We start from the raw sequence: 27,353 nt of genomic DNA on the forward strand, positions 1-27,353 counted from the left end.
TAAACAGATACCAGCTCCCTGGGAGGTTAAATTCTCATGGAATGCACTGCTATGGTGTCATGTGACAATGTGAAAGAATCACAAAGAGCTGCTTTTTGCCAAACAGACCTGCATATCAATAGGAAATGGGGATGGGAAGGGAGTCAAAGGGATTTCATATGAGATTTCTATTTTGTCCAATGTTTTCCAGTTAGCAACATTTAGAATATGTAGTAAGGGACCAAGTGCTATTGCTTGAAGGCCTTTAAACTGCCCAGGAGATTAAAAAAAAAGAAAAAGAGCAGGAAAGACAACTTGAAAAACTGTATAGGAAGGAAAATGATGGGTTCATCTCGTATAGAACTTTCTATCTATCTATCTTCCCTTTCCATGTGTCTGCCTGTCAGTGTCTAGGTACAAGTCATGTGAGCTTTTCAGCTGTACAGACTGAGGTACAGGAGAATGTGTGCATTAGTGCAGCATGCTGCTGGAGACCTGGCAGAGTGAGAGTGAGACCGAGACAGAGTGAGTGAAGAGGGGGAAGTACTGGGGGTTGTAGCAGCAGCAGCTGCAGCCACCTCAGAGCTAATGAGTCCGAGTCGGCTCCATCTCCAGCACATTTCAGCTCTCCAGAGGCAGAGATGCTCCAGGTTGAAAAGTCCTAGAAGATCAGTGACACCTAAAAGAGCTAAAAGGATGCTTCTCTACTGCTGCTAAAAGCCTTTGTTTGGGAACCCTGCTCCTTTTTCAGGACTGCAAGAGGTAATGTTTCAAATGTTATTTCTCTTATTTAAAGATGTCACATCTGAATGTGGATAAAACAGGGAAGAGTGGGAAATCTAGTTGTGGTGAAAGAGGTGGATTAAACTCCCCACTCCTCATCAGTGTAGTCAAGGCAGTAAGAAAACCCATAGATTAGGGTACTGTTTGACTTAAAAAATAGGGTGTGTGTGGGGGAAACCGGAGGAGTGGAACTGAGCTGTTTCTACATTGCTATGACATCTCTTCTGTTTTATTCCTAACCTGTAATCTCTGTGGCTGAGAACACTTCAGCCATGCATCTCATGGAGCATTTACCAACTCTTACCTGTTACCTTAAACCACTAAGAGATTTTAAAATGTCATTTAGTTAAATGCAACTCCCCATGTCTGCCTCCACATAGGATTTTGAAACAAAGATCTGTTTGAATAGAAAGGTTTTTACACTATGTTTCATTCCCTCTCTTCTCTTGATAGCACATTTACCTTCTGCTGCCTCCATCCTTGTCCTGTACTCATTGCTTGTGGTTGCAGTGAACCCCATGGAGCCCCCTGTACATATTTTCCGAGAAGAACCAGGCTCCACCTGCTCTCCAGGCCCCTGCCTTCTCCCCAGCAGCAGCAGCTGGCTCCTGGGCTGGGCTGAGTATGGCAACAACACCAGCGATGGCTTTGATGACTTGCAGCAGAACCACACCAACATTTCCCCAGCTATCCCCATTATCATCACAGCTGTCTACTCTGTGGTCTTTGTGGTTGGCCTGGTGGGCAACTCTCTGGTCATGTTTGTCATCATAAGGTAAGAGGTTTTGCAGGGTACTTTTGAGTACCAAACTTTTGGGGATCAAACTAAAAAGGCTTCAGATGATACTTCATTGGAAGGGATATAAGGGATGGGGAGGGGAGAAAGCTCTTTAGAAGATACAAGTTGCAAACTCTCGGAACTATAGGACTATGATGGAGCTTAGTCCAATTGCTTTATTTTGGTGGGTGGTTATTCACATTATTTACTTACGTCTAATATTATGGCTAAAAGCCCCAAAGGAGGTATGGATTAAAAAGTTATAAATTCTGTAGCCTGTGAGTTGGAGGAGAGGAGGTGCTGCCTGCCTGCGCGTTGGAAATATGTGGAGAGAGCCCTCCCTAGAGTTCAAAAGCAGTTAGTGTTACAGAAAATGAATCTGATGCACTAGAATGAGGAAACTTCTTCTACAAGGCATCCTTTTCCTGGGATGGGCACAAAGAAAGAATTTGTTTATGGTTCCAGTTTGCATTATATTATCTTTTACTGACTTTTTAAAGATATATTTCTACTGCATAGTCAGAATTTCCTATTTTTATGAAGATGGGAATAGTTTTCCTTTAAATTAGACTATTATGAACAGTTTTCAGGTTTAAATGCTATCATTGCTTTTAGGCCTGATGAAATCAAAGTAAGCATTGATAGGACTGCTTTTCGTATGCCAAATAACTGGAAAAAAAACATATTTATTTGCACTAATTGGTGCTCATGCTAAACAGCTTATTTAAATGCATTCATGTTTGCATTTGTACGTCGAGTTAGGGGTGTGACTTTTTCTCTCTATTTTTATCATTTCCATTTACAATTACTGTATCACAGTATGCCACGTAATGCAGCTCAGCAGGTTTATAACTCGCTTCTTGGTGAGAGAAATCATTCAACCTTTTGGCCTCCTGCTTCATAATGTACTTGAGCTCCAGAGCAAATACCATGTCATTCACTTTCTGGAGTGTTTTAGTGGTTTGGTAAAAACTTCATATATGAAAATGAAACTGACATGAATTCAAAAGGTTCTGGTGAATAAAACTGGCTTTGTGTTTATAAGCAAGAGCAAAATGAGAAAAAAATGTCCTGATTGATTCAGATTGAAGAAAAGTTGAAGACAATGTAGTGATTTGCAAAGTTCTTTAGGAAGAACACTTACAGTCAGGTGAAGCCCCTTGAAAATAAAAAATAAAATCCCTCTAAAAAGCAACACAGTTCATAAGATGCCCATATGTCAATGTGAAATACATAAGTTTGCTCCAGGCTGGAAATTTTATACTCCTACTTCTGCCTGCTCTGTCCTTTACATACAGTAGGAAGTCAAACCCCTAATGCATGGGGAGGAATGATTCTTTCCATGACACATCCCCAGACATCAGGGGAGAGCTTCATTAGGCTGTTAGTCTGATGGTGACAACTAACTAGATGGGCAGAGCCCTAGCTTTAAAACAAAGCCAGTATGTCTTATACTACCATATATTTCCAATCGCTGTCCTACTTCTTCCCCCTGGAGAGTTTTATTTTTGTTTTTATTTTTTTGGCATTCCCTTGCTACTTGCAAATTTCTTTCTCTTCTCTCCCTCAGCCTTTTTTTCTTGTCTTTTCTTCTTTGTGTCTCCCCTACCTACATTTTTACATGGAAAAGCCTGAGATTTTTTTCACAATATTTTTCCCCTTCCCCTCCCCGTATTTCTCTGTGGCAAATGGAATCATGAGTAAATATGAAACCTAATTTTAAAATATTTCAGTCGATGTTGCATTGAGGGTCCCTATCTGACTTTTTCATAATTCGGTGCAAAATACATTCCTTTTCTCCACAAACTCCAGCTCTGTGGGAAGCTTTTGAGAAAGTGGTGTGAGAGAGTCATTTCCCTCTGCCATTTCATTTCTTTATTCTTCTCCTTTCCCTGATGCCTCTTGCACTCTTGAGGGGAGGATGATGACACATTGTTGCACCTCCTTTTTTTTTCTTTTACTCCCCAGTCATATGGGGAATGGAAGTGATGTCCCTCACCACTGTTTCTTTACTCCCCACAAACCCTTCAGGCTAGTGCTGTTCTTCCCTTCCTAACATCAGTACTGTTGCTAGGTGTTGACAGCCAGATCGGGAAACTTCTTGGGCTTACTACTTTTTAAAAAAAAATGAAATCTGCGCTCCTATGAGTTGCCTAAAAGAAGTGGGGCTTTAAATAAGGCAGATAATGTCAGGAGACTCATGAGGTGATTGTGAAAATTGGCAATATTATACCACATGAAGGAAAGCCACAGAAGCATCAGGGACCTGCAGAAGGGCAGAAGAAGTGGGGAACAATCTGAAGGGCTTGATAAAATTGCAGAAATCCAGCTAGAAGCTGTGGAGTAGGCAGGTCTGCTATATTTCTGACACTCCTTGGAGCTGGTACAGTAGCTTTTTGCTAAATCGCAAAGAAAAGGAGGAGTCTCTTATGCTCCTTTTCTTCACCCCCAGAAGACTGGATTAATTGGCTTATGAGCAGACTGCGGTGGAAGTGAGACTATGTTTCACTAGATGTCTCACCCATCCCTGCTTCTAAATGGCTCAATGGGAAAGAACATCTAGTCAAGCTCTCCAGAGACTGTCCATTTTGTTTCATACAAATGTTTGAGGTTTTGAAATCTGTCTTTGTGCCTGTGGGGAACAAACCCATAATCTTTGATTTGGATACGAGTGAGACCTCCAAAACAAAAGTACCAAGAGTCAGTACTCTATGAAAGAGCAAGGTAGAAGGGTAGCTAGGGAAAGTTGGAAGATTAATTTGTTTTACATTTCCTTTGGGACTATTGTTTAACTTTTTCGGTGCCTGGTTTGGATGTTCTAAGAGAAATGGTGGACAAAGAGTGGTGGGGAAGCTGACCCTGCCACAGCACCCATATCAGAATCCAGACAGAAGAGTAAAGAAAGGCCCTTCACCCCTTCACTGTGGCTGGAGAAGCCTGTCTCCTACTCCAGGTAGTTAGAAGAAGGAGAACACCAACTCAGCCCTTCCATCCCTGGTAGGGTACGGGTAGAAATGAGGTAGAAGAAAGAGCAAGAAATTGATGGACTGTTGGAGGAATGTGGCCTTGGACTCAGGAACAGAGCTGGGCAAAATGTTATGACAAGTAATTGTAGTAAAAAAATGCAGTTTTGGGTCTATTAAAACTATTGGTGAATTCATGTCAGGTTTGCTGATTTAGTTTTGACTGAACTGCAATGGCCAAAATATTCAATAATATTGAAACAAAACATTTCCTTTCAACCCAAACATTTCCCTTATACTTTCATTTGGACAAAAACAAAGAAAAGAATTGATAAGAAGACTGGGGAAGAGTAAGCAGCTGCTCCCCCCTTCTAAGTTTTGGGGTAGGCAGCTGAGTTGTGGGAGACCCATATTCAATTCCCAGTTCTGCTCGATGAGGAGGCAGGGTTTGAATATGGCTCTCCTACATTGCAGAAGACTGTCCTAAGTGCAGGTTGACAGGATATTCTGATGTGGGGATTTCTCAGTCTTGTGTCTTGTAGCTGTTGTGCTCTGTATAAATTATTAGTCACTGGAGCAGGCAGCAAGGCTGACAGCCTGACTGGACCCCTGGGCAAGGCAGGAGGGGCCTGCTCTTCATCCCTGGAAAGGGCGGGGCCTCAGGTGGAAGGGACGGTGCAGGAGAAGCCACCCTTCAGAACCTCCCAGACTGCTGTGCGCTCCTCTCCCTCCAACCTTCAGCACTGTCTGGAGAGTGTCGTGTGGTACTTCAGCTTCCCCGGTCAGTCCTAAGAGCTGTCCGGAATCACTGTGCAGTGCTCCAGCAGCAATTTAAAGGGCTCCAGCTGCTGCTGCAGTGATGGTGACCAAGAGCACTGGGCCCTTTTGTATTACTGGTTCCCAGGACAACTGCCCTCTTTCCTCTACACTTGCACCCCATGGTGGTTTAAACTGGGATCTTCTAAATCCCAGGTGAGTACCCTAACCACTATGCTAAAGCTTATAAGGGAGAGGGTAGCACCGTCACTGCTTCTTCTTCCGCCGGTCACCTTTTCTTGGCCTTTGTCGGAGTGCTGGCGGGTGAAGCAACATGGAAGGTTTCCTTTTGACCTTACCAAAATATTTTGTTTTGACTTGAATTTTTTTTTCACTTTTTCAGTTTGTTGAAAAATATCACATAGGTCTGACCAGAAGTTTAACCTTTGAGGATTTTTTTTTTTGGTGCAAAATTGCCAGCAAGCGGGAAAATGTGTTATCTACCCTGGTCTTCTCTGGAGACTTGGGTCGTACTCTTGGCTTTGCCACTGAGGTGCTATGGAGTCATCACCAAGTCATTTCACCTCCTTGTGCTTCAGCTTCCCTACTTGTGGAAGGCAGCTAATGAGATCTACCTTCCTGACAACGTGTTTTCAGATCAGTGGATGAAAAATGCTACATAAAAACTTTGTTTATTGTAAATGGTCGGGGTTCCCTCGGATCCTCTTCCACTCAGTTACCCAAGAACTCAGCCCAACTCCACTCGTCTCTCAGGTTCAATGAGCAGACATACAGCTAATAAAGCAACACAAGCTCTTAGCATGCAGCAAAAGTAGGCTAAATTGACTAGATTCAAGCATGGGGGTAAGTAGAGCATGTACCACACATCCACAGTTACACAGAAAACAGCTTCTTTTATATGTATTCACACATTATTTGACATACTGTATATATTGCATCACGTGTTTTGGGACTGGCTGGTTTACTTTACAGGAAGGATTCTCTGTACAGCATGCTCTGTCCATGCACAGCTTAGTTTTTACCTCATTAGAAATTTTTCCAACAGGTAGCTTCAGCTGCTGTTAATTTTTCCATTAAGTTAGATCTATAATATATTGTTACCCTTTTCTGTGACCAAGATACTTTCCTATTAGTACATGTGGTAACACTTACGCCCTATTTTCTTTTTAGTGATTTTAACAAATCATCCGGGGTTAAACCATTTAAATCAGATTGTCCTTGTGCCTGCAGCAGCCAGCATAAATGACCATTTGCAAACACATTAGTTGGGAAAGGCCCTTTTCCTTTAGAAGGGCCATAAACTCTTCTTGGTAGGGTGGGACTGGGGAAACGTAGTGATGGTATCAAGTATCGGAGGGGTAGCCATGTTAGTCTGGATCTGTAACAGCAACGAAGGGTCCTGTGGCACCTTATAGACTAACAGAAAAGTTTTGAGCATTAGCTTTTGTGAGCACAGACTCACTTCATCAGATGCTGGTCTTGGAAATCTGCAGGGCCAGGTATAAATAAGCCAGAGCAAGGGTGGGGATAACAAGGTTAGCTCAGTCAGCAAGGGTGAGGCTTACTACCAGCAGTTGATCTGGAGGTGTGAACACCAAGGGAGGGGAAGCTGCTTCTGTATTTAGCCAGCCATTTGCAGTCTTTGTTTAAGCCAGAGCTGAGGGCGTCGAATTTGCAGATGAATTGTAGCTCAGAAAGAAATTTCAGGACCAGACTCCAAGAGAAATTTCTGAGCAGGACCCTTCGTTGCTGTTATAGTGATGGTAGTTGTCACCACCTAAACTCATTTTTGCGTTGTCTGTTTGGTAACTAAGGATTTTACCAGACATGACTGCAACAACTTATTACTGTTTTAACTAGATTTAATTCTTAAGCCAACCATTCTCTTTCTTCAAAAAAAGCAAATGCAAAAAACACATTCTATCTCCTATTTACCACTCCATTACTTGCACTACCTCATCTATCCAGTCACTTCTGAGCTCTGTAGTGTCAACTTGTGCAAAAGCTCTTTGTAACTCTTTATTCTTTTTCTTTAAATCACTTATTTATTTTTCAAAATGTCACATATTCAGCTGATTTTTTTATTTGCACTTATTCCTTAACTTAAATGCTCTTTGCCTCAAAAGCTGTACTCGCTAAATACACCCCTGGAAAAGGAGTCCAGCTGCTCTTTAGCTTTTGTGCAAAAAAGAGAACAGACATCGGTTTCTTGCTGTCATCTCTGGAACTTTTTCCATTTCCTTCTTTGTAACTCTGATTTATTCTTCATTCTTTTCTGTTCATCCTTCCTGGGTAGTATATTTCATTTGCAAGGATTTAGCCACCACAAATAATCCTTCTAAAATTGTAGCCACATCAATCTGGGCTCAGAATGCAAAACAAAATGAAAAAAAAAAGTCTATTTACTGTTTTTCTAGCAGGGCTGACAATGGGCTCTATTTTTTTAACATTTCAGTGGCACTCAGCAGATCTTTATGACATTCAGCTGAGCTCTGCTTTGCTCTGCTAAGCCTTCTTTAAAAAAAATCTAATATCACTGTTTGGATTTCCTTTGTTAACTGAATGCTTCTTTGGGGACTCCATAGGGGTTGTTCTTAGGTTAAACTACTTCTTCATTGTGGTGCTGTCTCATATTTAAACTTTTAAACTCTTACACTGCCATTTCCCTTAATGCTATGTTGCAGCTCTCACACAAAAGCCGTGTCTACACATGCACGCTACTTTGAAGTAGCGGCACTAACTTCGAAATAGCGCCCGTCACAGCTACACGTGTTGGGCGCTATTTCGATGTTAACATCGACGTTAGGCGGCGAGACGTCGAAGCCGCTAACCCCATGAGGGGATGGGAATAGCACCCTACTTCGAAGTTGAATGTCGAAGTAGGGCACGTGTAGACGATCCGCGTCCCGCAACATCGAAATAGCGGGGTCTGCCATGGTGGCCATCAGCTGAGGGGTTGAGAGACGCTCTCTCCACCCCCTGCGGGGCTCTGTGGTCACCGTGTGCAGCAGCCCTTAGCCCAGGGCTTCTGGCTGCTGCTGCTGCAGCTGGGGATCCATGCTGCATGCACAGGGTCTGCAACCAGTTGTCGGCTCTGTGGATCTTGTGTTGTTTAGTGCAACTGTGTCTGGGAGGGGCCCTTTAAGGGAGCGGCTTGCTGTTGAGTCCGCCCTGTGACCCTGTCTGCAGCTGTGCCTGGCACCCTTATTTCGATGTGTGCTACTTTGGCGTGTAGACGTTCCCTCGCAGCGCTATTTTGATGTGGTGCTGCGCAACATCGATGTTGAACATCGGCGTTGCCAGCCCTGGAGGACATGTAGATGTTATTCGAGCCTATTTCGATGTAGCTACATCGAAATAAGCTACTTCGATGTAGGCTTCACGTGTAGACGTAGCTAAAGGGATGTAAACTTTACCTGCTCCACTCAGTTCCCCAAGAACTTTATTTTATGTCTGTCTCATCACTTAGGGCAGGTCTACACTAAAGGGGAAGGTTGAATTAAGGTAGTTACGTAGCTGGAGTTGGCGTACCTTAATTCGAGCATCCGTGCTACCTACTGCCGGAGGAGGACAGAGTGAAAGCTCCTGTCATCTTCCCTTACACCTAACAAGGGGCAGGAGTACCAACACTGATGGGGGTGCCCTGTGAGTTTGATTCAGTTTGTCCCTACCAGGCACACTAAATTGAACTCTGGAAGATCAGCCGTGGCAGGGTCGGTCTTGCCAGTAGTGAAAAGGTACTATTAGATTCCTTTATTTAGCATACTGTAAAGCTACACTGAGGCAAGCAGAAGGGATGTGGGGGGCATATTAGGCATACCACACATTATTCCTGAGGGAATTCTGCACCAAAAATCGAAATCTTCTGTGCGCAATACAGTATTTAAAAATTTTGCAAAATCTGCGTTTTGTATTTGTCATAAAACAATATAAGCACACCCTTTTCAGTTATTTTCTGACAACTATTTTGAAATAAATTACTAAACAATCTGAAAAAGGTGTGATTATATGATTGTGGGTCTATGTTACTTTAACAATTAAAATATGAGAACTCTGCAGAATTTTAAATTTTTAGGTGCGGAATTCCTTCAAGGGTACCAGGGTTCAGCATGGTGCGATCTGAGTGCAGGCAGCTTGCTGAGGAGTCTGAATGAGATGGGGAGAAATTAGTGCGCACAGGCACTCAGTGAGGGGTTTTGGTGCAGAGGAATGGGACACTGCAAGAGGGGGATAAGGTGACCGTGGTTAGGGCTCAGTGAAGGGGATCAGACTTATAGAATCATCAGGTTGGAAGATACCTTAGGAGGTCATTGAGCTTAGTGGGATGTAGGACCAAGGTACAGCTGGTTGGGGCTCAGTGTGTGTAGGGGGTCCAAGGATGGGCGGTTCCTGATTCATGGAGTTCAGCTCAGTGGGGAGGGGAGTTTGGGGGTTCTCTGGAAGCAGGGGTCTGAGTGCTGTGGGGCAGCTGATGTGGAGAGGGCTTTGTAACGGGTCTCAGGTGTGTGGGTGGTGTCATTATGCAAGGAGATGCTCTCCCTGTTTGCCCAGACTCCCATTCGTGCAAAACTCCCTTCCCATTCCCACCTGTTACCCCCTACCAGGCACCAGGTATGCAGAGCTTCCTGCAGTCAGGGGAAGTTCCTGAGCCTTGATTTGCTCCAGGCTTAGATACTCTGTGAAGGAAAAGGGAGCAGAAACTCCATGTCCATCCTCCTCCCACCTCCCCAGCTGGACCTTAATGTCCCTGGGGGGCTAGGGCATCTCCACATTCTTCTCTCCCTAGCAGGCCTGTGGACAGGGGTTGGGTAAAGGGGACAGTTGTGCCTTGCCCAGTTGTTCAACAGTGGTGGCTGGAGCCCAGAGCCTTTTAAACTGATGCTGGAGCAGTGTGTGCTGCACTCCAAGCGGTACTGAGGACTGGCTGCGGGGAAGTGATCCAGCACAGTCCAGGCTCTGCCGAGGGCTGGCTGCTCCCACCACAGCCCATATCCACCTGACGCCCCAACCCTTCCAGGAGTGTGGAACCACCCCCTCAAACCTTTTGAGATTGGTGTGGTTGCTTTGTAGAACCCCGGACAGCCTACTCTGACCACACACAATTTACTTTTTACCTTGTCTTTCATTACACTACTTATTGATCAGACAATACAGTGTTTTTTTGAGGCTGCTTGAGGGAACGAAAAGGTATATTTGTAATGAAAACTGAATTACAACTTTAATTATAGAATTGCTATCACAATGTTGTACACAGCCACCATGGGAGCTATGTGTCTGTCATTTCACTCATTCTGGATTCACCGCTTCAGTGTACTCTGTCTTGATTTCCCCAGGACGTCATCCACTTGGAAAAACAGCAGTCATCAAACTCCAGGACAGCCAATCCTGAATTTCTTTGAAAATTATTCTGCAAGCCTCTAGTGGCCTGAGTAATTCTCTACAATTAAAAACAGTTTTAACAACAGTCAGTGTCACAGTTAGGTGCATTCATTCCTAAGGGAAAAGAGGAATTGGTACATCTCTGGTTTGTCTAATATCTTACAAAGCATGAGTATTATGTTCTTTTCTGCTATTCATTGAATTTAAAGGCAACCTGTGTAACAGGAATACTTTATTAGGAAATGTCCTCTCTTTCTCAGATTACTTTTGTGTTACTGCTCTAAAGATGTTCACAGAATCATAGGGCTAGAAGAGATCTCAAGAGGTCATTGAGTTCCACCCTCCTGCTAAAAGCATGATCAATTCCAACTAAATCATCCCGCTTAGAGCTTGGTCCACCACCTCCCTAGGTAACCCATTCTAGAGCTTCACCACCTTCCTAATGAAATAATGTTTCCTAATATCCAACCTAGACCTTCCCCACTGCAACATGAGACCATTGCTCTTTGTTCTGACATCTGTCACCACTGAGAACAATCTCTCCATCCCCCTTGGAACCCCCATTCAGGTAGTTGAAGGCTCCTATCAAATTTCCCTCACCCCCCGGACATTCTTCTCTTCTATTGACCACATAGTCCAAATCCCTCAGCCTCTCCTCATAACTCATGTGCTCCATTCCCTTAATAAGGCTGCTGCTACACTACCATGGTCCCATTGGAGGGGCCATGGTAATGAGGCAATTCGAAGCAAGCTAATTAGGCTCTAACATACATATTCAGCACCTCATTAGCATAACGGCAGCTGCGCAAACAAACTTAGATTTTCAGATTAACAGTGAAGATGGGAGCAGCTTTGAAATAAGTGCCCTGCTTTGACATTAACTTACTCCTGCAGAACTTGATCAGCGTTCTATGGTGGCACTCTGCTTCACTGCGTAACTTTTCTGCTGCATGAATGCACTTCAAATTAATTATACCTCCTTCTATGTGTCGTGTGGTTGGCTGTACGTGTAGGAAGATATCAACATTTTACTTTTCTTAATTCTTATGTGTTTCTTCAGAGTTTCTTAGTGTCTTTAAAGTATTTTCTCCAAATCTTGTGTATTTAGCCGCAGAAGAGATCTCAAATCTGCTCTTGGATAAAGCACTCTTGGACTATGGTGAGCACCTGGTCAGTTAGCGCATTCATAACCTTTGCATAATGATTTGTATTGACAGTGGAAAAGGGCTGGGCGGGGGCATTACATGCTGTTTGCTAGGCAGGTCATTAAGTGATGCACATTATGTTACCTTTCAGGTTGAGTGAAACAAAAATACCCTTCATTCCCCTTAAATCATCAATGCATTTGTCACCATAAGAATGATGGTCTTCAATAACTTTAATGAAAGTGCTGCAAAATAGTCACTGGAGTGATTCAAAAAATATGTCCTGGTGCTATCACCTACTGGAGAGGGAAAATCTCGGGTGGTGGGGACAGACAGTACCATGAACTGGCAAGGAATGTGAATACTCATCTGGAGGTCTTGTTCCGACAATATTTGCTCCTTTAATCAGAGAAGTTTGGAAACATTTCAAAATCAGTATTAATGATCTACTACTCACTAGCTGGTACACTTTCCCTCCTTTCTCCTTCCTTTTTCATCTATGACACCTTGTCTTTGGCTCTTCAGGAAAACTCAATTCCACACAAGCAGCTGATTGTGACTGTTCCACACAGCTGTTTCCCATGGACAGATACTTTAGGAAGTCCAACTTTTCTTTCCTAAATGAATTATTTGTGAGGAGCCATTCCTGGGCGGAGTCCCCTTTCTATGTGTGCTGGAACGATGTGGGAATAATAATCAACGGGCTCATAGAATCAGGCTGAGAAGAGTCACCAGGCTCTGTTGAAGAAAGTTTCGTCCAGATCTGGTTGACTATTAGAGGAAACCTGTTTCATCAGGTCTGTGCAAGATTATACAGAGTCCCAGCAATATAGTGGCTAAACAAGGTAATGACCAAATATTTATCACTTCATCTACTTATTATTGTGCCTCCTTTTCTGCCATAGCCCCATCTTGACTGTATCGAGTAATTTTTGGCACACACTAAACCCAATGAAGCTTAATTTCCTGAAAGGAAACTGCATTCCATATAGATTCATGTATGAGAGAGGCAGATTATAAAACTGAAAAGATTTTACAGTACGCTCTTAAGGGAATTGGAATTGGGAGGGAGTTGCAATGTAGTGCTGCCTTCTCAAATGGAGGATGGCATTCCTACAAAGTCAGTATTAATCGGGAATAGAAATGGGAAAGGCAACATTTAATTCTAAATCCAGAAGAGTGCTGGGGAGGAAAGCGGGAGTGGCCAGAAGATGCTGAGTTCTGGCAAACATGTAAGGGCATAAAAAGTCATTGTAAGTCATTACAAATTAGAGCTCTCCTCAGGCTGCTCAGGCATGCAAGAGGTCAAATCCCACCCCCCACTACACATATCCAAGCAGACCCAGGAGCTCTCAATTTGTCAAGGATATGTAGGATGTGAAGGCCTTGTATATCCACTATTGCCCTCCTCATCTCTGTGCCAAGACCCATACAGTTTAAGTGCACTTGCTGAACTATGCTTTCCAACCCTAATTGATCCCTCAGACAGCCATAGCCTTTGTGCCTGCTCAGGACATTTCAGGAGGAAAGAACCTCTTACCAGTGCTATTTCAGGGTGTGTGATAGAGAGTGGATACGGGGGTGGATGTTCAGTTCTGGACTACTGCAGCATTTTACTTTACAATTAATTATTCAAATATGCCCTTTCAATTTCCTCACTCAAGGCAGGATATTTTTTAAAATTTCTCAGTTAATGTTCAGTGACTATGGGAAGCAGCTGCCCTTGGGATGTCAGGACCTCCTTCCAGAGGTAGTTCCAGAATAACTAGATTGGCAAACACTGTCGAGAAGGGGAAGTCTAACTGGTCTCTAGGAAAGGTCTGGTTTTGACCAATATCATCCACGAATGCTATGTTACCACTTTGTACCCAACCTTCAGGAGTCCCATAAGGAAAGATTGTGAGAATTGTATCTCTTGATGACCTTTGAATGGGATGAATTTTTATTGCCAGGGATATGTGCAACTCCTTTTGGCATGGTGTGTCTCTTTATCCTCCTATGAGGCCATGCCGTATATACAATAATCCCTCAATTTGCATGGAGGTTGTGTCCTGGGCGACTGCCACATGAATTGAATTTTGCCTAAATTGAGGGAGGTTTGGGGGAGCAGGCAGCTGGGGGAAGTGATTGGGCTGCCATGTGGCCCCTGGCTTCTCCCAGCTAGGGGGACACACAACTGCTTGTGCTGCGGTTTCTGAGAAACCCCGCTGCAAGTAGCTGTGAGCCTGACATGGAGACAGAGGCTAGCAGCACATTTCTCCCAGCTGGGAGAACCGGCAGCACAAGCAGCTTTTTGTCAGGAACAGTAGCCTGACTCGTGGCTGCTGCCCCTGACAGGAAACTGCTCCCGTCAGGGGTGGCAAGAGTCAGGTTGCTGCTGCCCCTGACGGGAGTGGTTTTCCTCTCCTGTCAGAGTTGGCAGTTGCATTAACCCGAGATAGGCGTAACTTGATTTCGTGTATCTTGAGAGTTTACTATACAGCTTTAAGTCCTTTATTCCATATGAACCATTAGCCCTAGTCCTTTAGCAATTATAGCTAAGCTTGGTGCTTTTTGATCCGGAGTTCCCAGGTTGACTCTTTGCGGACGACTGGCTAGCACTGATACTGGAAGGGAACTGATCTATTTTAAAAGTCCTTTGCAATTCAAGCTTAATATTTGAATAAAAATGTTTATAAAAAATTAAACTGGTTACAATAGTAGTTATAATAAACATAAGTAAACATTATGACAGAGATTTTAAAAATAAGTGTCTTAATTTTTGCTTCTACATCCATATTTAGGCACCTAAATAAATGGCCTGATTATTCAGAAGTGCTGGGTCCATGGGAGCTGTTGGACACACCACACTTGAAAAATCAAGCCACTTATTTATGTTCCTAGAATCAGATCTAGGAATCTGGCTTTGGGTAACTATTAAAAAAACCCCTCAGATTATAATTATTGTACTAAAGCTAATTCAATGACAGGCAACTCTTGAATTTTCTGGTAATTATAGTGATTACAATGAAAGTGTTAATTTGTTTTCTGAGATCCCTGCTACTGACAAATCTAGACTTCCATGAGTTCAGGATATAGTGATAACACGTGACCTAAGATGTCACTGTGGAGGCTGGGACATAATGATTTTTACACTCTGTGCTGCCTCTGTGTTGTTTCTTCTGGCTTTGAAGACTATAAAAACATTAGATCCATTCTGCTTCCATATGTCTGCAGCCTTTCACTATAATCTGAATCAGGTGGTGTTGTTTATCCTTGAACTATGGCACCTTTCCCAGTTATGGCTCATTAGAACAACACTTGCTGCTGCTATCCATGGGAATGTCACATAGGGGAACGTGGCAAGATAGCATTCATCTGTAGTTTATAGAAATGTGTTTTCAACAGCTGGCCTCCTATACCACCTCTTTGCTATGCCTCATTCTATTTAATGCATTTGTACATCACATATTAACCACGATTGTAAAATGTTGTCATAGTATATTTGTCATTCTTTCAAAACAAATTGACCTCATACTGAAAGGGAACATTTCATCCTAAAAATATTGTTTTATAAATGTTATGCCTGGATGAAAGCTGATTTTGAACCATCTTCTTAGCTTTGACTAAAATCTGGTGCAGTACTATAATTTCTAAATTCTAATTTTTCTTGTCACTGCTTACAATAATATTTTCAAAGAATTCCTATATATTAGTAATATATATTGATACTTTTCTGGAAAGTATTCCAATTTTTCAATAACTCTATGGCTATGTCTACACTAGCCAAAAACTTCAAAATGGCCATGCAAATGGCCATGTCGAAGTTTACTAATGAAGCGCTGAAATACATATTCAGCGCCTCATTAGCGTGTGGGCAGCCGCAGCACTTCGAAATTGACGTGGCTCGCCGCCGCGCGGCTCGTCCCGACGGGGCTCATTTTCGAAAGGACCCCACCTACTTCGAAGTCCCCTTATTCCTATGAGCAGATAGGAATAAGGGGATTCGAAGTAGGCGGGATCCTTTCGAAAAGGAGCCCCGTCGGGACGAGCTGCGCGGCGGCGAGCCACGTCAATTTCGAAGTGCTGCGGCTGCCCACACGCTAATGAGGCGCTGAATATGTATTTCAGCGCTTCATTAGTAAACTTTGACATGGCCATTTGCATGCCCATTTTGAAGTTTGGGTGTAGTGTAGACACGGCCAATGCGTTTCGTTAAACATCTGTTACATACCTCTCCAGAAGTGAGTGCAATGGTAAGAAATAAGAAACGGGGTAAGTTTTTCAAAAGTGCCTGAATGTCTTAGAAACCAAAGTTCTTTTAAAGTCATTAGAAGTCAGTAGGTCTGGGGTTTCCAACTGCTAAAGTTGCTTGGATTATTTTGAGAATTTACATATACCCTGTTAGTGGACAAATGGCATTTCTACTCTGCTCCTTACAAAGTTGATGTGCTTAAGATACCCTTACTTCCTGGGGTTTGGTAACTTAAACAATAATATCCAAACATAAATTTTAGGTGAAGTTTTTTTTTTCTGTGAGGTACCTCTGTTCTTCCCAGGTTCATTAGTAACAGAGAGCTCCAGCCCCATTTCTTATGTGTTAGCTGGAGACAATAAGATCTACCTACAACATAAAATGGCAGAAATTTTTCCACATCTCCATACAAGCTTCTAGCACGTGAGGAGAGGAGCCTTTCCCCTTTATGTACAATTATCAAAACTGCCACTTTGTTACATTTCCCGTTATATAATGGGTTATATTTGACCTTCTTTCTGTATACAGAGCTTCCACTGATGTAATGGGGGACAGGGCAGAGGTATGTACAAAGACTGAGGGTAAAATATGATCCATAGTTTATAAATATTTTCTTAAGTCTGTTTGAGAACTTTAGATCAAAGACAATAAATCCAACTCTGCTCTTAGTTCTGTTCTCGACATTTTAAAACAGATCCTGGCATTTTGTCACAGGTGAAGTGAAACTATTGGATCAATAATTTTCTTTTCGGCAGCATCCCTGGGCTGCTTTTTATTTTTTTAAGGAAAACGTGACATTTTAAGTCAATACTGTCCATCTATACAATTGGAAGCCTGCACAAAGCTGGGTACTTGGGAAATCAGCTTTCCACTGACTCCCATTGTCTGAGGTCATACAAAACTAGGTGTGCGTGGCAAGGGGGAAGACAGCTGGTCAACCAGCAATCTATTCACTCCTTTGTCTTTTGTCAAAATAAGTGTCTAAGTAATATATGACTTTTGAAAACTGAACCAGCACACTATGGCATCCTTCTGGTTTCTTCTACTATAATTGTCTGTCAAAATGTCTTCCCAAGAAGCCGACTCCAAATCAGTCTTCATTGCTTCTAGTAGAAGCATTTCTGAATCTACCCAGCACACAGTCACAGAATTAAAATGAACCTAACTCCATTCCGTGTTTCTTTCGTTTTTTTCCTGATAACTGTTCTTACAACGTCTGCTACCGTAACTCTAAGTCTTACCTAGAGGGAGCGCTTGTGGAGAGTTGTGTGAGAGGGCTCATGAAAGGCTGCTCCTTATTAGGCTCTGTACATGCAATTTTGTGTAAGATTTTAGAAGGAAGTGGCAATGTTACCACCACAAAAGTGTAGTGCTTTCAGATCCTAGGTTTTCACATACCAGTCAGTTAATTCTACACTCACACAGGTAGTTAAGCACGTGAAGACCAGCTTGGACAGACATTTAAGATCTGGATAGAACAAGTCTGAACAAGGAAAAGTCGTAGTGAATATTACACACTCATCCCTCATTTAACGAGTACTTTGCTTACAAGTACTCACTAATACAAGGGACACACACACACTTACCTTTGTTCACGATGCAAGAGAACTTCCCCCACTTATCTGAGCCAGCCGCGGGATCCCTGGCCGGGGAGCAGGCAGACCTGCAAACCCACAGCTAGCTCAGCTCCAGCTGCGGGGTCCCTGGCCAGGGGGTGGGGAGACCTGAAGTCAGTAGTTGTCTCTGCTCCAGCTGCAGGGTCCCTGGCCGGGGGTGGGGGGTGGCGGGGCAGAAGATTTGCAGCCCCAGTGCGGCCAGTGCCCAACACTCCCGCTCAGGCAACTCCCTGCCCACACCCTGCCTGGCCCAGTTCCAACACTCCCCCAGCCCTCAGCTCCCCACAAACCCCCTGGCCTCACTTCCTCCCAACACCCACCCCTGCCTAGTGCCCAAACCCTCTGACTGCTGTACCCACCACAGGTACCACTGGTGCAGCCCGGAGGAACAAGCCACTACCTCCTCCACTGTAGCCCCCACCAGATTTTAACCATCTCTCCCGCTCATGGTCCCAAACTGCCCCCAGCCTTTAACCCTCTGCAACCCCCCAAGGTTCACTTATGTTTTCAAAGCAGTGCCATATGCTGCCACTGCTTCCCCGAGTTAGGAACACTAGGAACCAATCAGAGACTTTTACATGTATTTTAATGGTAATTTAGTGTCCCTCTTACGAGTTCTCATGTACAAGCAGAAAGTTGGGAACCAATTCTGCTCATACAGTGAGGGATGAGTATAATATTTTCAGATCTATAGAGGAAAAAGTACTTTCTCCAAGAGAAGCAGTAGAGTTCAAAGCTCAATATCCTGAGGCCCAGTCTCCTGAATAGCCACAACTTCCCTAGAATAATAGTGCCTGACTTGTGTTTGTCAGCAAAATTCGCAACGGCAATGATGAAAAGCAATCAGTATTCTGTTTTATGTGTCACCTCAGAAAGTTTAAGGGCCCACTGTTGAAAATGTGTGAAATAGTTTTGCATGCTATATTACAGGCCACATTTCTTAATTGGCGCTACACAAAGTAGTAAAATATCAGTTCCAATGTAATGCATATAGAGAAAATAGTCTTTCAATGGACGCAATTTTTAAGGATTTGAGTATCCTATTAACCCGGCAGCTCTTTCTACATTCTATGGGTCACTCAGCTGGTGTAAATGGGCATAGCTCCACTGAAATCAATGGAGAGATGCTAATTTACACCAGCTGATGATTTGTCCCTGTAAAAGTAATGATTAATGATTTATTCATGCCATAGCTTGGTAAGAGGATGGTACAAATTACTTCTTAAAAAATCCAGCAACAGACAGAAAGGGCACATGTATACTGCAATAAAAAACCCTGACACCTATTCTCAGAGCACAGGTCAAGTGAGTCAGGCTCTCAGAGCTCAGGCTGTGGGACTAAAAATTGCAATGTAGGTGTCTGGGCTCCAGGCGAAGCCTGGGCTCTGAGACCCAACGCCCTCACTTGTGCTCTAGCCCAAGCTCGACTATCTGCATAGCAATATTTAGTCCCACAGTGCCAAATCAGCTGACCTGGGCCAACCAGAGCCATGCTAAGGATCTTTTACTGCAGTGTAAATGTACTCTCAGATGCTCAGAAGGAAAGGAACTGCTAGAATTTTCCATCAGTTGCAAAAGAAGCAAATTATAATCATTTAGTTGTGGCTGGATTTTAGAGGATGAAAGTAAATCTTGCATTATTATAATAGCTTGGCTAATTTACATGATCCCATTAATATTACTTAGAAAGCCATTTCTGCCTCTGGCAAATAAATCTAATTGGTAATGCAGCAGCAGAAATATAGCCGAGAGACTAAATGAAATATATTTAATATAATCCCACTATCTTGAACATGCTTCCATTTTTGGCCCAAACATTGTTACAACATAGTTTCCCTAATATACTGGTTTAATGTGTGAATGTGTTGTGATAATTAAGATTTATTGTTTTTTGAACTTCAGGTATACAAAGATGAAGACAGCAACCAACATTTATATTTTCAATTTGGCCATGGCAGATGCTTTAGTTACCACTACTATGCCTTTTCAAAGCACTGAATACCTAATGAACTCTTGGCCATTTGGGGATGTGCTGTGTAAAATAGTTATTTCAATAGACTATTATAACATGTTTACCAGCATATTCACATTGACCATGATGAGCGTTGATCGATATATTGCTGTGTGTCACCCTGTGAAGGCCCTGGACTTCCGCACTCCTCTGAAGGCAAAGATCATCAATATCTGTATCTGGTTACTGTCCTCTTCTGTTGGTATATCCGCCATTGTCCTGGGAGGCACCAAAGTCAGAGAAGGTGTGTATGATCTTGATTCCTTTAATTTCTTTTGCTTCTAAAATAATATAAACTGTAACTTGGAATACAGCCTAAAGCGAGACTTTAGTGAGTCATGCTCTACTAATCTGTGCATCATTTGATTTGTACTTTAAAAAGAGTCACATTTTCTCAAGAAAAATGTAACAGTGGAATACTTTTGTAAGAATTCATATTTCTCATACAGATTGAAGCTCTCCCATCTGGTACCCTAAGAACCGGTGCCAAATGAGAGAATTTACTGTGCCATTGGAGGTCAATATAATCTAGCTCATTACCAACACTCTCATTGCTTACTGGGCTCTTAGAAGATATTTAGGGGTAAACAACAGCAAAATAACAGTGCAAAACACTGACAGCTAGGACTGGTGTCTGTAAATAAATTTTGTGGGGCCACAGGAAACTCAGCCACACCTAGGATGTGGTTGTCAGGCTAACTAAAATCATGCCGGATTACGGATGTTGCTGGATGTGAGAGGTCCGGACTAGAGAGGTTCACCCTGTATTAGAAAACACACTGTTGGGAATGATTCTGTGTTAGGAGAACAAAAGAGTCTTGATGATCTAGTTAAGTCCCAGGGAGACTGTGAAGAACTACAGAAGGGTGTCTCAAAAGTGGATAACCAGGCCACAAAATGGCAGATGAAATTTAATGTAGATAGATGCAGAGTGATGAACATTGGGAAACATAATCCCAACTATACCTATAAGATGATGGGGTCTAAATTAGCTTTAACCACTCAAAAAAGAGAGCTTGGAGTCATTGGGGATGGCTCTCTGAAAGTGTTGGTAATGCTACTAGACAATAATGACCTCCTGTGGTCTGGCAACCAGGAGATTGAATCTGCTTCACTCTTACTGAGTAGTGACGGTTCCTGTCCTATACAGCTGGGCCCAGCTGTCCGTGCCAGCTGCTGTGACAGTGTTTGCAGGGCAGTATGGTGCTGAGACTCCTATGTGCATATAAATATATATTTGGCCTATCTAAACTTCCATGACAATGGAGAGGTGTCCTGGCAAACCTCCTCAGTGGGGATATGTTCCAGGTCATAATGCCATTCATTAACATGTGGCCCATCTGTCCTTTTTTCATGATGAAGAGGTAGTAAGGCCAAAGCCAAACAGTGCTGCAACCCTATTGCCCAGGCTGCAATAGTGAGAGTAAAGAGCAAGCCATAGTCCTGTGCAGGCCTGTTGATGCAGGGAAGAGGGCAATTGCCCAGGGTTCTGGCATTTCAAAGGGCCCTGAGCTCTGTCCTCCACCTCTGCTGAGGTAGCAGCAGTTGTGGCTGGAGCTCCGGGCCTCTTTGAAATGCTGCTGCAGTGCTGTGCCACCTCTTTGTGCATGGCTCTGAGGGAGCATGGGGGTCTACCAGCGCTGACTACCTTAAGTCCTACCCCTTCCTCCCATGGCAGGGCAGGCCCCACCTCCCACCTTGCCCTTGGGTCTGTGGTGGTAGTCAGCCCAGCTGGTCCTGTGGGACAGGAGCTGCTGCTTTCCAGTGAGTTTGAGGCCTCCACCCCTCCAGCAAACCATCACCACTGCCCCAGTTGCAAAATCTGGCTCTGCCAGTGTGTGAAACCTAGCCTCACATCAAACTGAGATCCAGAGCCTAACAGCTATTCAGCCCATCCCTATAGATTGTGTTCTTGTGCTTCTATAGGCTTTTATGCCTTTCTCATATACTAATGGTGGTGTGTAATATAATACATTTTCAAAATCTCCTCCAACTAATCCTGGAAGATAATGACAAATGAGAGCAATTATTGGAGTGATTTAATGATAAATCCATTTATTTGGATCACATTATCTGTTAATTACTTTTGCAAACGTATACTGTAATGCAGGTAGCTGTTGGAATGCCTAATAATAAAACAATTTTCTTCATCTTCTTGCCTCTTCCACTTATAGATACTGGTAGCACTGAGTGTTCTTTGCAGTTTCCAGATACTGATTATATGTGGTGGGACATCTTCATGAAAATCTGTGTCTTCGTCTTTGCATTTGTTATTCCAGTTCTCATTATAATTGTTTGCTATACTTTGATGATCCTGCGCTTGAAGAGTGTGAGACTTCTCTCGGGGTCTCGAGAAAAAGACCGAAACCTTCGTCGGATTACCAGGTTGGTTCTGGTAGTTGTAGCAGTTTTCATTATCTGTTGGACTCCTATTCACATTTTTGTGCTGGTTATGGCACTTGGGGAGGTGCCCGACAGCACCGCAGCAATCTCCAGCTATTATTTCTGTATTGCTTTGGGTTACACCAACAGTAGTTTAAATCCTATCCTTTATGCTTTTTTGGATGAAAACTTCAAGCGCTGTTTCAAGGACTTTTGCTTTCCGTTTAAGATGAGGATGGACAGGCAGAGCACCAGCAGAGTCAGAAACACAGTTCAAGATGCTGCTTACATGAGGGAAGTGGATGGGACAAACAAACCAGTATGACTAGTCGTGGAGATGTCATCTTATTGTCATCCAGGAACAGGAGAATCAAATGATCTGGGACTAACTCAAATATCCAGTGTGGTTTGAGACATTTTCTGATAGCATTTAGGAATTCTCATAGTTTGAACTAAAATACATTAACTGCTTATGACAAGGAAATACCCCAAACACACTCAACAAAAAAAGAAGACTTTGACTGCCAGAGCTTGGAGCCATATTTGCAATGGAGCTGAACGTCTGGTAAAATACCCACTTTCAGCTGCAGGGGAGAGCTTTATAGCATAGCAGGTGACTTTGTACTAGAATAATGTTGAATATTTCCTACAATAAGTATCTGCCACCACCTCGGGTATATCAAGCATAATTTGGTGATTACACTGCATCTAGTTATGACAGAACCTCTTATTTTGACCTACAAATGTTTGATCCAGAAACAAAAGGAAGACATCTTAACTTATTTTACTGCTTTAAAATGAATGGTCTCAGTTCTGAGCCTACCAAACACAGCAGAGCTATGGAATCAAAATTCTCATTAACTGCTTTGTGTGAAATAACATGTCAGTCTTTAGTGTGGAGGTCCAACTGAAGCATGATCTGCCTTTAGACCGAAAATTTTGTATTGTGTCTGTGTATTGTGAAAACTTTTCAATGTTTAAAAACATCAAGATTTGAAGATTTAATATATTTTAGCACATGTTAAATCACATATAATGCTTACTGTTTTTATCTGAGATTTTCCAAAAGATGTATATTGATTGTGGATATTCCAGTATGTCTCTCCACAACTTGTTTTATGCTAGAAAAGTGCAAAGAATTCTTGACTGGTCACTAAACTGTAAAGTAATAATAATAATAATAATAATAATAATAATAAAAGTTTAACATGAGACCTAGCCATGAAAGAGTAAACAAGCATGGATTAAATTAACGTTATATTAGCTGTACTTGATATACGCATCTGGTGAAGTGGGTTTTTGCCCACAAAAGCTTCTGCTCCAAAAAAGTATGTTATTCTGTAAGATGCCACAGGACTTCTCATTGTTTTTGGAGATACAAACTAACACGGCTACCCCTCTGCTACTTGACACCATTTAAGCAAATTTTTAAAAACAAGGAATGCATATGGGAATTGGTTACTAAAAAAACAGTAGTAATTTGACACAAATATCCATGAGAGTTAATTGTATTTATAAGTACACACTATGACACCTGATAGAGAGAGGTTTCTTTGTACACCTAGTCACAGATACATTTAGCCTCAATTCAGTCTTGTAAATTGAAAAGTAATACAACACTGATTTTTCAATAAAGGTGTGGAAGCCATGGGAAAGAGAGCATAAGTGGCTTGTCTAAGGTAAATTTATGGCAGAGCTGAGACTAAACAGCAGGATTTCAGTCTCCCCTGCCTGTGTTTTAGTTACTAAGACAATCATACTGTGATGGAGTGGGGGGAGTGCATGGGTGAGTCAGGCTGGATGTCCGAGGCAAGCAGCAGCTCCCAGTGGCTAAGGATGACCCTGGGGCTACAACTGGCAGATAACACCTCTGCCTGAACAAAGAGCAGGGAGGAGCTGAGCTGGGTTTTGAGTCGGGGGCGGCAGAGAGGCGAGGAAAAGGGAGAGCTGGAAGGCAGCCAGCTGAGGAGGGGGGAAAGCTACACCCCAGAGGGACACCCCTCGGGGTCTTCCCCCCAGGACAGGTTGGAAGGACTGTCTCTGGCTGCTATGCTGTTGCTTCTGTGAAAAACTGGACATCTGTTGCCTAATAAACCTGCTGTTGTACCTGCTGAGTGAGAGTCTCTCCTGCCAGCGGACGGGGTGCAGTGCAGGGGGACCCCTGAACCCCATCACACATACCATCTAGGATCTTAATCTTACTGCACTGAAGTTAATGAGAGTGTTGCTGTTGTGTTTATTGGGAGCAGAATTAGACAGGAGGTGACTGTCAACTCTTTCATCATTTTCATCACTCATAACAAAGTCAAGTGATCCTTCAGTATAGTGTACCATGTACAATTGTGTACCAATTGCATGGTACACAATTCAATTGAAGTTTGTTTTGTTGGTGCATTAAGCAGTTTCTTAACTCCAAGTAGAGATAGATACGCATGCCAATAGGTACACATGCCAACATTTTCAATAGCTGGTGTTTAAGTGTAGGTGCCTATGTCCATGTTTAGTTACCTAAATGAGTGAAGAGTCCACAGACTGCTGAATGTGAAGCATTTTTGAAATACATGCCACTTATCCAGATTTTAAGGACCTATTCTTGAAAATATTGATCACAATATCTGGTTACATCTAGCACTTTGAGTGTGTCTCTATGACCAAAATTTTTGTTGCTCTATTCTGGATCTTTTTCAATTTGTGCACATCATTCCTGAAATGTGGCACCCAGAACTGGCCCCACTACTCTAGCTGAGACCTTATCATCATGAAATAGAGTAGAATTACTTCTCATGTCTTGCTTACAACACTCCTGCTAATATAGCCGTCATTTTGTTCACTTTCTTTTGCAACTGCGTTACACTGTTGACTCATACTTAGCTTGTGATGCAGGATGAGCCCCTAGAATCCTTTCCACAGTATTCCTTCCTAGGCAGTCATTTCCCATTTTAGATGTGTGTAATTGATTGTGTCTTCCTAAGTGGAGTACTTTGCATTTGTCCTTATGGAATTTCATCCTGTTTACTTCAGGCTACTTCTCCAGTTTATCCAGATTATTTTGAATTTTAATCCTATCCTCCACAGCTCTTGCAATCTCTTCTGGTTTGATGTCATCTGCAAACATTGTAAGTGTCCTCTCTATGTCATTATCTAAATCACTGATGAAGACACTGAACAGAATTAGGCACAGAACTGATCCCAGTGGGCCACTGCTTGATGTGCCTTTCCAGCTTGACGACTGATAACTACTCTCTGGAAATAGTTTTTCACCTACTTATGCACCCACCTGCTCCATGTAGGCTATATTTTCCTAGTTTACTTATGATAAGATCACACAAAACAGCATAAAAAAGCTTTCCTAACTTGAAAATATACATTTACTGTTTCCCCATATCCATAAAGATTATTAAGCTGTCAAAGAAAACTATTTTGACATGGTGTATTTCTGACAAATGCATGTTGACTGTTACTCATTTTCCCAGACGTTGAGAATTGGTTTGCTTGATTATTTTTTCCTTTGGCTTTCTGGTTACTGAAGTAAAGATGGTCCGTTTGTAATCCCCCAGATTGTCCAAACTTCCCTTTTTACAGATGGAAACAATATTTACCATCTTCCAATCCCCTGGGATTTCTCCTGTCTTCTGTGAGTTGTTGAAGCTAATCACTAATGGTTCAGAAATATCCTTCGTCTGCTGCTTGAGTATTTTAAAATGTATTTCATCAGGCCCTGCCAGCTTAAAGATATCTAACTTGTCTAAATAATTTTAACTTGTTCTTTCCCTTTTTAAACTTTCAGATCCTACCTCATTTTTCCTGGTGGTCGCTATGTTAGATGTCTGATCTCTACTTACTTGGAGAGGAAACAGAAAAACATTCAGTACTTTGGCCATTTCTACATTTTCTGATATTGTCTTTCCTGCCTCACTGAGGCTGTAGCCACACTAGCCCCTCCTTGTGGAAGGGCTATGGTAACGTGGCACTTCTGAATATGCTAATGAGGTGCTTCCATGAGTATGCATTACCTCATTAGCATAATGACAGCCACACACCTCAAAACTGCTGGTTTCTAAATGCATACCACCTGTATATCCAGGGGCCTTTCGAAATGGCCTCCTGATTTCAAAAGCCCCTTCCTATCTGGCAGCGTGTTTTTTGAAACCAGCAGTTGCAAAGTTCACACAGCTGCCATTATGCTAATGAGTCACTGCATATTCCCGGCAGTGCCTCAGTAGCATATTCCAAAGTGCCACATTACCATAGCCCTTCGACAGGAGGGGCTAGTTGGCCACAGCCTGCATAGTGGACATACCTAGTCCTTGGTCTTTCTCTTGTTTCTAATGTATTTGATTTTATTGCCCTTTATGTTTCTAGGTAGGTTACTCTCCTTTTCTGCCTTGACCTTTTTCATTTTGTCTTTACATGCTTGAGTAATTTATATTCATCTTTCTTAATGTGATAGTTTTCACTTTTTGTAGGATTCTTTTGTGAGTTTCAGATGATTGAATAACTCTTGCTTAAGCCAAGGGTGGTCTCTCATCGTACATTTTTATCTTTCCTATGTAGTGGGATAGTTTGCTCTTCTACCCTTAATAATGTCTGTTTAAAAAAAACGGCCGACTCCCTCAAACTTTTTGTTTCCATGAAATCTTACCTACCAACTTGCTGAATTTGCTAAAGACTTTCTTTTTGAAATTCATTATCATTAGCTTGCTGTTTCCCTCCTACAACCCCTAGAACCATGAATACTATCATTTCATGATCACTTTCACCCACGCTGCCGTCTACTTTCTAATTCTCAGCCAGTGCCTCCCTATGTGTTACAATCAAATTTAAAACAGACTCCCGCCCTCCCCCATGTGTTGCTTTCTCCACCTTTTATTAAAAAAAATGTCTCCAATGCATGCCCAGGATATTTTGGATAATCTGTGTCCTACTGTATTATTTTCTCAACAGTTGTCTGGGTAGTTGAAGTCCCTTATCACCACCAAGTCCTGGATAAAAATGGCAGGTGGGTTAATTTAACTTCATGGAGGCTTGGGTCTTTCAGGCCCATGGTGCTGACAGCTCATGACCCCCACTTTGTGATCTCTAGAGGGGTCATGACCCTAGTCTGAGAACCCCTGGATTAGACAAACTCTTGTTAGTAATAGTCTGCTTATTACTCGGTCCTGCTTTCTGTATAGGCTACTGGGCTAAATGACCTACTGAGGTCCCTTTGAGTATTGCACTTCTGTGATTTGATTTGCATTGCATGTTTGTGATTTGCAGATGTAAGTCAGGCACCTGCAACTAGTGCATATTTCCTATTCCAAGTA

General features: G+C 42.6%; 1 protein-coding gene across 1 annotated transcript; it reads left to right on the forward strand.

Annotated features, from left to right (window-relative positions):
- Positions 1-1,259: 1,259 nt before the first annotated feature.
- Positions 1,260-22,372, forward strand: OPRK1 (opioid receptor kappa 1). Its single transcript, XM_074985795.1, has 3 exons — positions 1,260-1,537; positions 19,557-19,909; positions 21,840-22,372. Exons 1-3 carry the CDS (start codon positions 1,281-1,283, stop codon positions 22,370-22,372), a joined length of 1,143 nt encoding a protein of 380 aa, XP_074841896.1. The 5' UTR covers positions 1,260-1,280.
- The last annotated feature ends 4,981 nt before the right edge of the window (positions 22,373-27,353 follow it).

This window comes from Carettochelys insculpta, chromosome 2, assembly GCF_033958435.1.
Source record: "Carettochelys insculpta isolate YL-2023 chromosome 2, ASM3395843v1, whole genome shotgun sequence".
NCBI lineage: Eukaryota > Metazoa > Chordata > Testudines > Carettochelyidae > Carettochelys > Carettochelys insculpta.

What these genes read in the sequence shown, in the direction of transcription:
- OPRK1 (XM_074985795.1), top strand. Translation starts at nt 1,281, where the DNA reads ATGGAGCCCCCTGTACATATTTTCCGAGAAGAACCAGGCTCCACCTGC. An exon ending in GTCATGTTTGTCATCATAAG is followed by an intron (nt 1,538 to 19,556) that starts GTAAGAGGTTTT and finishes TTTGAACTTCAG; the next exon opens with GTATACAAAGATGAAGACAG. An exon ending in AGGCACCAAAGTCAGAGAAG is followed by an intron (nt 19,910 to 21,839) that starts GTGTGTATGATC and finishes TTCCACTTATAG; the next exon opens with ATACTGGTAGCACTGAGTGT.